Below are 12,225 nucleotides of genomic sequence, written 5' to 3'. Positions count from 1 at the left end.
CAATCAGCAATGCAAAGGATTTTTTTTTTTTTTTTTGGGTACGAGTTTCTTTGTGGGATTTATAATTACACCATGCACATAGAATAATAGTTTGGATTACATTTTCTAGAGAGTGTTCTGGGAAAAAGTTACTATAGTATCTTTGTATACTTAATATAGACTGCCAGTAAGAATGACCTGCAACATATGACAGCCAGTATAATCTTGTCAATGCTGTGAATCTGTCACAGAAACGCATCTGATAATTATGCTAATTACAAAAAAACGCCATAGAACTTGAGAATTTTCTCATTGGAAATGTATATTACCTTTAAAAATATATTTTTGCAGATAGTTAGAAAATATCTCTTAATTACATGTAATGATTTCGTGGCCAGCAGTTTTTCCCAGATTAAGCGTGTCCTGCTACCATAATTGCAGAAGCGTGTCCTTCTATCATTGTAACGCTCTTCATTGATTCATCAACTTATAGTTTATGATATATGGCATTGGATAGTTAACTTTTGTGCAACTTCATCATTTTATAGACCATGCATGTAGGAATAAGTTAATTAGCAATAGCCATACTTTTTAGCCATACATCAAATTTGTTGAAGGAAGTAGAAATGGTAAGAGATGATACGAAGAAGGGTTTATGATGGAGAATGGGTTTCATATAATCCGTGGCTTCCAAAAGTGTGGAAATTTTTGGGTGATTTCACACGGCTTCTATATCAACAAAAATGCAACGTTATAAGTTTAGGTGCACGTATGAAAAAAAAAAGTCTGAAATTTCATTGACAATGTGGAGACACGGTTAATTTTGACTGATTTTTTGAGGCATTTCAAGGCTTCCACTATTTGTTTAACATAAAGTTTCAAATGTAATCGTTGAAAGATCTACTTTTTTCCCCAATAAAAGTAGCATTGCTCCAATGAAAGAAAAGGGAGAAAAAGCACTGATGGCTGAGGACTCAATTGATTGCTCAAGGACCCAAATTCGTATTCGTAACCCTTTTGTCAGGGTATATGCAGACAATGGGCATCCAATAACGTGATAAAATATGCTAAATACTTGAAAGTCATCTCTTGCCTAACATGCTTTTTTTTTTTTGTGTGTGAAAAAAAGCAATGGTTTATTATAGAAATATGTTGATGTACAACAATTGAATGGGCTGAATAATTCTTGTAAGGATGATGTTGTATGTGTGTAGGTGTGGCCAGGGAGAAGAAAAGACCTTTGAGAGCTGAGGTGGCTAATGTCCGCCTTAATGGTAATTGACTTGAAGCTTCGCTGCGATGCACATCTGCGAAATGCCAAACGAAAATGGAGAGAGGATGCTGGAATTCTTGTATGCAAACAGCTTGTTTGTTTCGACGTTTTTTTCAGAAATGTTTTCTTTTAGAAAATTGAAATACATTTTCTAGTCATCTTTTTTATCTCACAGGAACATGTACCAATTAAGATATTAAGTAAAAAAAAAATTTTCAAATACTTTAAAGAATCATCCCCATCAGCAGAAGTCTCCTCATTTTGATACCTCCTTTTCTATGCATTATTCCATCGTTCTAAAAGGAAGTTAGTGACGGAACCGGGATAGTTTTCCTGGGCGGCCAATTGACTATGGATCTTCAAATTATATGTTTAGTTTTTTAAAAATTAAATGATTAGCACAATAAAAAATAAATAAATTTTTTGAAGAAAAAAGTTAATTCAAAGGTGTCTAATTCATATATATATATATATATGTATGGGATAATTTCAGAAGCCTCCCTTGAGATTTGTCATAATATCACTAAGCTCCCCTGAAGTTTTTAAAATCTCGCTTAACTCCCTTGTCAACTTGACAAGACTAAAGATTCTTATCAAATATCACAAATTGACAATATTACACTTTCTCTTAATAACTATTTAACCAAAAAGTCAAAACAAAATAAAATTTTAAAACCAAAAAATGTAAATTAAAAAAATGAATTATTATCTAATAATGGTCCATATTTCTTTACATTAGGATCGTGGTGAGATAGCAAAGGACGTGGATAAATTAAATCCAATCAAGGTCAACCACTTAGGAGGATTTTGGTGAGTAATTAATACCTTAAAAAATTCCGTGCACAGTTAAGTTACAATTAAGGAAATCAAAATGTTTTTTGGAAAAATATGTTTTAATTCATGGTATTGTTTAAGTTGTATTGAAAACTAAAATAATCTCTTCATATGTGTGAATTTTTTAAGATATTTACACGTTATAAAAATTTAACCTTATTTTATTTTTTATTGTTGTTATGAATTTTGATAAGTAGGATAATATAAGGGTAGTATTGGAACAAAAGTTTCATCTTTCTTGTGTTTTTCTTCCAAAGGGATTATAATGTTACAAGAAATATCAATCCAAAAGAGGCAAGTGAGATTTTAAAATTTTCAAGGGAACTAAGTGACATTATAAGAAATTTCTGGGGAGGTTTGTAAAATTATCCCTATATATAGCAGGGACCAACTTTGTTTAACACATATGTATATGGTGGTAGCAATAAAATTAAATGTTGAGTATTGGAAACCCTATCAACATCACGAAGCTTATTATCTCTTGATGTGGCTATTATGAGGAAACGCGCAAAAGACACAAAATCAGCAATATTTGTTCCGGGCAATTTGTTAGGTAAGCAAATAGTATCGACTTTTATAATCATAGCAGTCAAAATCACACCATATACTGTATTTCTTGCAGATGCACCTATTATGCTGTACATTAATTATTTTGAAGTAAAGTCTTGATACTTGGATATCTATAAAAATGTCTTTGTATATTCATCTAATATGCTGTAAATTATTTTTATGTAAAGTCTTGTGAAATAATCCATTAACTTTCAAAAGTTTGGAAACCATTGAGTATATGCATTTTTTCTCCATCGTCAAGCCATCTTAATACCATCTCTCAACATTTGAGAGATGGGAAAGAAACATGGACGAAGGTAAATGGAAGTCTTGCACTGAAACAAAGAAAAATAGTCATCGTGGAGTCAGTCAATACACATTGAGTCCTTAGCCATAAGAGCTTCTTCTTCCTTTTCCTTTCATTGGAGAAATACTACTAATTTTATTGGAAAAATAATCGATAGATCTTTTCAATGATTAAATTAGAAAATTTATGTTGTCAAAATAAAAACTGCCTGAATAATTTTAGGGTGTAAAAGATGGCCAAGTTTTTTTCCCCTCTGAAAATAGGCTAACATTTGATCAAACAGACACGATGAAGGGCATGGCCAATGAGTCAATGCAGTGCATTAATCTTAGTTTATGTCATACAATCATTTCTATATAATTTAACGGTAAGTGACAGATGGAAACCAACACAGGAACACGAAAAGACACAAAAGACGCTTTTTAAAAGTTTCCACTCCGGATTAGTCTAACCTAACGAGTTACATTTTTTGATATAAAGGTCTTGAGAAATCACCCAAAACTTTCCACACTTTTGGAAAACCACGGATTGCATCAACCCATTCTCCGTCATAAACCTTTCTTGATATCATCTCGCACGACTTCTACTTCCTTCCACAAATTCCATCCTCTCATCTTGTCTACATGGGTAAGTTCTTGATTCACAGGATGGTGATTCTTTCATATATTTATGCTTCCTTTATCAGCTTATTTTGCATAACTAGCTAAAAGGTGAATATTTTCTTCAGCACAACAAGTTGAGGGCAACCATCCAACTCTGCTCATAGATGGAGATGGAAATTTCAACTCAAAATTTGTAGATGATCTGAAACTGGCTGCCGTGAGCCGTCCCGTTGCTGTTGTCTCCGTCTTCGGCGTGCAAAGTACCGGTAATACATATTTTAGTTGGGTGCATCTCAAGTTGTTATTACAAATTTCCATCCAAGTCAAAATCTGTGATTTGGGACCAATTACCAGCAAGTTTTGATTTATGCAGGAAAGAGCACACTTATGAATTCTCTGCACTCCACTAAATTCAAAGTGATGGATGCCAGCCAGGGAATGTATGAAGACCTTATTCGATTTTTAATAACAATGACAAATTTCATGCTTAATTATATAATCCATGTACAATATCTCTCTCTCTCCCTCCCCTTCCCTTTTAACTTATTGTGTGTTCTTTTTGTTCTGGGTTACTTTTAATTACCTCATTAGGCATCAAACGACAAAAGGTATTTGGGTGGCAAAATGCCCTTTACCAAATCCAAATGGTGGCCCTGAAATCCTCGCTGTTGATACGGAAGGAAGTGATGGCTCAGAGCGAGAGGTAGTTTTCAAATTTATTGTCTTCAAATGACAGAGTTAACATGTCTTAGGAAACCGTACCTTAATTAGTGTAAAGAGTACTCCACTTTGCTGGTTAAATTGTCCAGATTTGATTGTCTTCACTTTCTGATTCAGTTTTCCTGTGTCTTTTTCCAGGATGATACGAAGTTTGAGAAACAAACTGCGCTATTTTGCTTGGCTGTTTCAAACACAGTCATAGTCAACATGTAAGCTTGGTTTTAAATTTAAGCAGCACAATGTCAAACAGTCTTGTCTTTTCCTTTCCCTAAATTTGAGAAAAGATAAACAGCTTTAAAAGTTAAAGTTAATCAAGTAGGATTATTGAAATTCTTAAGAGGTAAGCATCCAAAAGGGAATAGTTTAAAAAATTCATCTATCACTTCTCCCTTTATCCCCTTAAAGAATACCACATTTTTCAGTTTACCCCCAAACCTTTAATTTTGCTCACTTAACCCCTTTTAGGACAAAATTGCCCTTGCATTATTTTGACTTTTTATTTACCTTGTTTTCCTTTCTTTTATTTCTTTTTCTCTTTCTTCTTTTTAAAATATCTTCTTTTTTAAGATTGAATTAAATAAAGAAGAAAGAGAAAAAGAAATAAAAGAAACGAAAACAAGGTAAATGAAAAGTCAAAATAGTGCAAGGGCAATTTTGTCCTAAAGGGAGTTAAGTGAGCAAAATTAAAGGTTAGGGGATAAACTGAGAAATGGGATATTCTTTAAGGGGATAAAATGTGATTAACCCATTATAAAGCAATTTGGTATTTGGTTGGGCTGCAAACGAGTCGAGCCGAGTCGAGTTTTGGCCTTATCGAGTCGAGCATTGGCTTAATTTCATCGAACTCGAACTCGAGCTCGACGAGCTGGCAATTTTCAAGCTCGAGCTCGAGCTCGAAAAAAATAAATATAATTATTTTATTTTTAAAAAAAATAAATAAAATAATATTTTTTCTTAATAAATAATAAAATATTAAGGATATTTATGTAATTTTACTATTAAAATAAAAATATATATATATATACTCGAGCTCGCGAGCCGGAACTTAATGTTTTGAGCTCGAGCTCGAGCTCGACTTTGGCTCGACCAGCTCGAGCTCGACTCGAGTTTGAATCGAGCCGCTCGCGTTTGCACCCCTAGTTGGTATGGACTGATATACACTTTATACCCATAAGTGCGTCGAGTCACATACTTTCCGTTGGTTATCCAGAATAGGAGGACAATTTTACCCGTATAAATAGGGTAAATTACTTATAACACCCTGCAATTTTACATAATGTCAGATATCCTTTCTAAGTTTTCAACATAGCCACGTAATCCCCTATGGTTTTATATAAAGTGAAAAAATGGATGGAATGCACAATTAATTACGGCATTTATACCAAACGCGCTCTAAAAGTACATGTGATGAAATTTTAATCTCCATGTAAATCCCTTATGGTTTGTATAAATATCCACTTTATCCCCTTGTAATTTTTGCATTACTTTTATATAAGGTAGTTAAGCTATCAACCGATTTAATGTTTAAGTAAGGGCACTAATGGTATTTCAATTAAAGATGTTACATAGGCTATTTTTCATAAAGTTTCCACTTTAAATAAAATCATAAGGGCATAAAGTGGATATTTGAAACATTAAGTGGATCATGTGGCAATAGACGAAACCATTGGAGGTTGTATGTAATTTACCCTTATATAATATCGCCTCCTTGCCAACCACGGTTGTCTCTATTTTTTTTTTTCTTTTTTAACGAAGTCAACTCTACATTTTAACATTTTCAGTACGCAAAATTTTAGACATGTTATTCAGTAATTTCATTAGCAATTGTCCACCATTTTCTTACGATTAATTAACTCAAGGTACCATAAATGTTCATAATTTTAAATTGGTAATTCAATTTCATTAAATGTAGCTGAAGTTGTTAATTTTCATGTATATATATTCTCCTTAAAATCTACTCATCGAAGGAGGTACTTCATACAACATATTAAGCCAACTTTTTATTAATCAAACAGGAAGTGTTATACTGTTAACCTTAATAATGGAGGGAATCGGCCACTCTTACGAACTATATTTGAGGTAAGCAACTTTCATGGCTCAATAATTTGTTGGTGTTTGTGGTATAGTATTATCTCTAGAACACTGTGCTCCTCAGGTAATGATTAGAAAATTTTGTACTCGACGAAAGGTGAATCTAGTGTTTGTTCTCCGTGACAAAAACAAGGTATAGATTATTATTTCCTTTTCTTTTCTATTTTCTTGATATTCCGTTGATTAATTAACTAGTGCTTAATCACAACAATTCATCTGATGAATTGTTTTGAATCTAGTGCCCTCTGGATAAGTTGGAAGAACAGCTGAAAGAAGGAATGTATAAGGTAAAAATCATCTGTAATTGTTATAAATTCTCATGATATCGTGCTACTGATGTTTTATATAATATTGTAGATATGGGAAGGAATGAAGAAGCCCGAAGCACAGCTGAATGCTTCACTAGAAGATTTCTTCAATGTAAGACCTGCGACTTCTAATAATCTTTGCACACATGATTCGCGATTGCGGATCATGGTCGCAATTGTTCCACATCCGTCACAGAGTATATCGGTTGAATATCGGATGATATGTATATTATAACATGTAAAAATTTTCAAAAAATTTAAAAAAAAATTACTAAAAAATAGAGAATTTCATAAAAAATTGTACATGGTTCATTAATTTTAATTTATTGCGATTACATAAAATATTTCATTTTAATATTTTAATTTTAATATGTATATTGCGATAGCTAATACTTATGAAGTATACCATAAAATATTTTAATTTTAATTTATTTATTGAAAAATGAAGAATATTTATTTAGTGAAAATGGTTTTTTTTGAATCATACTAAGACATAAAAGGATTTTGGCCTTTTTATAAAATTATTTTATTTTGAAAAAGATAAGAAGTAGTTGCATAGGCGCCACGGTTAAACCAACATATAGTAGAGAATATAGGTGGTATTTTGGTAAATAGTGTGAAATCTTTGCCTTAATTGTCTAAAATTTAAACCTAGAGATTGCTCATCGTCTTCTTTAGCGAACTTCGGCTCTGCCTTCTACAGTTCTACTGAAGCAAAATTTTGGCCAAAAACCTTATGATTCTTTTGGTGAAAAAGATGATTTTATCGTCAAAATTCATGAAAAAAAACTCATATCTTAACTAGAAAATGAAAAAAGCTTCAGAGAAAGCCCCAAACATCAATATACTTAAATATCAAAACGTTCCATGAACTTCTATATCGCTTGTCGGATCATCATGAATCGCCCAGTTTTGGCTGATTTCTTGTCTCGTTGAATTGACTCGGCTAATATCAGCCGAGTCAGCTGGAGTCAACTCGGAGACAGGTCATTCATTGATTTGGCCATCGATCTCGTACCGGCAAGCACCGTTCCGGTTACATATCGTCAGAATCATCTCGAAATCGGACGATATGGCGAACCATTGCACATTTTTTCCCCTCTTTTGGATCTGAATTCTATTCTTTAATTTGTGTAAACTAGAGGACGAAAACAAGAAAGAAACAGAAGCAGAAATTAAATAAACCTAGAGCATGAAACTTGCATAGTTTTTTCCTGGTATACTTTATCCTCCAAATCTTGAGTCAATCTACAACATGACATGAGCTCCAAAGTGATATAATTAAAACAAAATCCGAAAATAAACGACTGAATAAAACAAAATCAAAATTTGAGAACTTAAATCAAAATCTTAGTTGGTATATCTTGTTTGATTTATCGGCTTGTGATTGCTCAGATTAAAGTGGTAGCACTATCGAATTTTGAAGACAAGCCAGAACAGTTTGAAAATGAGGTACTTATACTTTCAATATTCCATTCTCTCTTAGAGTACGAATATGGTGTTTACTGTACCTCACACACTTGTCTATCGATGTGTGTGGTCTGCTTTTTTTATGTTATTATTATTATTTGGCAATTTTTGGTCATGGTTAACCTTTTCGTCTTTTTTTTTTCCAATAAAATTTGATATTCCATTGCGAAGGTTGCTGGTCTGAGAGAGCGGATTATCTCCATTTCTACATCTGGTGAAGGTGCTGCAGGGAGTACGCCAGCCTCGGGTTTTGCTGATTATGCAAAGAAAATCTGGGACAAAATTAAGGAGGACAAGGACCTTGACTTACCTCATTACCGAGTAAAACCATTAATTAATTTATTAATTAAAAGTCACTGCAGTAGTGGTCTTGTATACTGTTTTCAGTTTCCTTGCAATGTTAATTAATATTCTGTTTTCAATTAATTGGTAGATCATGGTTGCTGAAATACGCTGTAACAAAATTGCTGAAGAGAAGTATCAGAATTTTTACGAGAATAGGGTAACAAGCACACATTTCTTGCTTTTGATTTGGATTTCACAGGACATATATATATGTGCGTGACCATAATAATTAATTATTGTAATTTCATTGAAAATGGTTCCCAGTCCTGGCTTCAAATTGAGAAGGATGCAATCTCAGGTGCAGTACAAGGCTTTGGCGCTAAAGTCAGTCCAATAATTGCCATTAATCTGTCTGAGTAAGTGTGCCTTGCAATATCCTTCGGATTCTCGAGTTTTTAGAATTGATACTCTTTATGGTAGTACTATGTAAAATTCCTTAGTCTGATGCTATATTTATTTTGCACATTTCTCAGTTACCGTTTTATCTTAAATATATCATGGTCTAAAAGATACTATAGTAACTTTTTCCCAGAACACTCTCTAGAAAATGTAATCCAAACTATTATTCTATGTGCATGGTGTAATTATAAATCCCACAAAGAAACTCGTACCCAAAAAAAAAAAAAAAAATCCTTTGCATTGCTGATTGTGTGCTCATATTTTTTGATAATTTGGATAGTTAAATCTATCAAGAGGTTATTGATGATTGTTCAAAGCTTTTATCCAGGTATGATGAGGAAGCTCAACACTATGATGAGACCAAAAGGGACGCAAGCAGGAAGCAGCTAATTGAAAACATCATGAAGGTACCCTACGAATTGTTACAATGATATATTGGTGAAGTTAAATTTGATTTACAACTATTATTCATCGATTGAAAATTCAACTATGTATTATTTGTTCTCAGCTAAATTTGTATATTCATTGCTTAAAGAGTTCAAAATGCTTTAGGTTGTTAAGCCAACCTACCTTTCTGTGGTGGAACATATGAGGCATGCAATTCTAGCAAAATTCGAGGAAGCAGCTGTGGATGAGTTAAAGAAAAACGGAGTACTCGTAGCTATGAAGACCCACAAATACATCATTGAATTCAAGAACCAGCTCAAAGGTACGTATTATTACTAGTAAACTACGTCATAATCATACATCACCGTAGATATGCCCCAATTTACATTGAAATTTCGTGTATAACTTTGTCTTTTTAGATGCTGCTGTCAAACAAGCAAACTGGAATCAAGATACCGAACAATTGGCCCAACTGGAGTCAGAAATAGCCCGCACCGTAGAAGGGATTCGTGCCACCAATGAACTGCTTGAACAGCAAAAGGCGAGGAAACTACAAATTAATGTATCTATTTAGGAAGTTGGCTGATGAAATCATCAATGATCATCTAGTTTCTAAGTTGGCTGTGGTATTAGTATAACTTGATTGATTACTTACTTCTGTCTGACTTTCCAGAAAGATAAACGAGAGTTCTGGTTGAACAGTGCATCAATTGGGGCAAATGTGTTGAATACTGCCGCAAGTGTGGCTTCTGTAATTATGGTAGCAGGACACGCTTAATCTGGGAAAAACTGCTGGCCACGAAGTCATTACAGGTAATTAAGAGAGGTTTTCTAACTGTCTGCAAAAATATATTTTTAAAGGTAAAATACATTTCCAATGAGAAAAATCTCAAGTTCCATGGTGTTTTTTTTTTTCCCTAATTAGCATAATTATTAGATGTGTTTCTGTGACAGATTCACAACATTGACAAGATTACACTGGTTGTCATATGTTGCAGGTCATTCTATATTAATAATACAAAGACTTGAAGATTTGTTGTTTGCTATTATTTGCGTACCGGTTTTCTCTGTTTGTTTTGTACTCTTTGAAGGATTTTTGGTGCTCTTCCAGGGGCTTTGCTTTGAGTTGGGGCAACTCAATTTTTATCCTTTTTTTCTTGATAAGATTGTTTCTAATTGCCTCATTTGCGACATTGATGTTGTTGGTTATAATAATGTTTGTGGACAACGTATAAATTTGCTGATTGATTGTATTTGGGCTAAGGAAACATGCTTAGTTTGTTTTTCTGATGAAAGAAAATTGCTTAGGTTCCCCAATCATGCTTTTACTTTTAGTGGTGACCTTTATTTGAGTAATTAGAAGAAACATGTTGATCAAAGCCTGATCAAGACAATCACGTTTACTGTACCATGATTCGCATTCAAGATACCGAGCCTGTGTTTATAGAATGTTCATCACAGTTTCATGCATACCAATTTCATCAAACTTTGATTTGAATAGCACCAAAGGATCAAGATATATATGTCCACCTATCCTTTAACATTCTTGTTCTGTTTCAAAATCATTTCAATGCAACCTTACTCACAAAATAAATAAAACAAAACTAGGAAAATCTAAGAAACCAAGGATAGATGAATTCAAGTTTCTCAGCAGTTTCAGAAGATGGTTCAATATGTACTAGGAATAGATGGAGATTTCTGGTCTTTTAATTATGAATTGCTGTAAATTTTTTTTTATTTCCTTCCGCTATGAACTCTGTTGCCGCTAGAGTTTTTTTTTTTTTTACTATAAGAAAACAAACAGAAAAATTTTATTACTGAGGTTGTTGGAAATCGTCCATCATGATTTGCTTGACAAAAATTGGAGGAACATTCCAAAGAGATTTAGAAAGGCTAGCATTCTTAGCTTGATTGGTTAAGGTATGCGTAACCTTATTTGCCTCCTTTGATATCCATTTGACATCAATACAATGTTGATCTAGTAAAGCTAAATGCAATATCCTCAATAATCGGGTCTAAGCCAGATAGGATGTCTTCCTTATCAAGGATGAGCTTAATAATTGAAGCTGCATCGCCCTCTAAAATAAAGCTTAGAATCATTAGATTTTTTGCCAGATAGACCGCTTCTCTAGCAACATGGGCTTCCGCTATTTCTACACTCACAGTACCAACGAATTTTTTTGCAAGGCAAACAATAAAAGAGCCGTCATAGTCACGGACCACTACTCCAACACCAAAGATTCTTTGACTTGTGGATGTGGCAGCATCAAATTAATTTTAAAGTGGGTAGAAGGTGGGGTTGACCATTTCAATTGAGCACTCTAGGGTGAAGTCATAATAGGTTGAGTATTGGCCTCCAGGAATTCTTAGCTTAATTATTTTCCCAAACTTTTGGTCCACTAATTCCTTTATGGACATAGCTATGGTTTGATACCAATATTTCAAATATTAATAGCTTTGACTGTGACCGAAAATAAAGACTTTATAAAGACAAAATTTCATATAGGTAACTTCTATTAATTGTACACCAATTAGGGCGTGTCTCAATCACTAGTTATATTAATATAAGTATACAATGGGAGCTTGCTTTTTCTATGAAATTCAATAGGTTATTCTTTTTTTTCAAATAAAATTGCAAAATTTTTTTGATAGAGAATTGAAACATATTAAAAGTAGCATATACATGCTAACTGTACATCACTAACTCTCTACAACTTTTTACAATCCAAATTTCTATTCATCTATCAAAGCACTTTTGGAATGGCATCCGATTCCCGGCTTTCTAGATGAAGTACACATAGATAGTTAGAGCAAGCCTCCGAAATTTATCACTAAAGGATGTAGACATCCAATGCCCACAAACCCAAGAAAATTCCATTGACCAAATGGCAAAGGATTTCTGAAAACTGAAACCATTTTTAGAATATTTTGCTAAATGGCAGCTGAAAAAGGACATTTAAA

At 33.3% G+C, this 12,225-nt stretch overlaps 1 protein-coding gene across 3 annotated transcripts; it reads left to right on the top strand.

Moving 5' to 3' along the window:
* Nucleotides 1-3,466: 3,466 nt before the first annotated feature.
* On the top strand, nucleotides 3,467-10,542 carry LOC113765219 (protein ROOT HAIR DEFECTIVE 3-like). Of its 3 annotated transcripts, none has more exons than XM_027309312.1 (18): nucleotides 3,467-3,569; nucleotides 3,670-3,810; nucleotides 3,918-3,984; nucleotides 4,136-4,247; nucleotides 4,403-4,473; nucleotides 6,280-6,343; nucleotides 6,420-6,488; nucleotides 6,595-6,642; nucleotides 6,713-6,775; nucleotides 8,059-8,115; nucleotides 8,305-8,454; nucleotides 8,567-8,635; nucleotides 8,743-8,834; nucleotides 9,206-9,284; nucleotides 9,430-9,586; nucleotides 9,684-9,826; nucleotides 9,938-10,077; nucleotides 10,263-10,541. In XM_027309312.1, the coding sequence occupies exons 1-17, from the start codon at nucleotides 3,566-3,568 to the stop codon at nucleotides 10,040-10,042; spliced, it is 1,491 nt and encodes a 496-aa protein (XP_027165113.1). In that variant the 5' UTR covers nucleotides 3,467-3,565; the 3' UTR covers nucleotides 10,043-10,077; nucleotides 10,263-10,541. The 3 variants fall into 3 exon arrangements, with proteins under 3 accessions (XP_027165113.1, XP_027165114.1, XP_027165116.1); XM_027309313.1 differs by having other exon boundaries at nucleotides 9,684-9,805; nucleotides 10,263-10,540; XM_027309315.1 differs by lacking the exon at nucleotides 8,059-8,115 and having other exon boundaries at nucleotides 10,263-10,542.
* Nucleotides 10,543-12,225: the final 1,683 nt, after the last annotated feature.

This window comes from Coffea eugenioides, chromosome 3, assembly GCF_003713205.1.
Source record: "Coffea eugenioides isolate CCC68of chromosome 3, Ceug_1.0, whole genome shotgun sequence".
Lineage (NCBI taxonomy): Eukaryota > Viridiplantae > Streptophyta > Magnoliopsida > Gentianales > Rubiaceae > Coffea > Coffea eugenioides.
The sequence above is the reverse complement of the archived record's forward strand: the minus strand, read 5'-3'. Positions and strand labels throughout refer to the sequence as shown.

Coding starts and splice junctions, on each gene's coding strand:
- LOC113765219 (XM_027309312.1), top strand. Junction 3,811..3,917: donor CTTCGGCGTGCAAAGTACCG/GTAATACATATT, acceptor TGATTTATGCAG/GAAAGAGCACACTTATGAAT. Junction 8,455..8,566: donor TTGACTTACCTCATTACCGA/GTAAAACCATTA, acceptor ATTAATTGGTAG/ATCATGGTTGCTGAAATACG.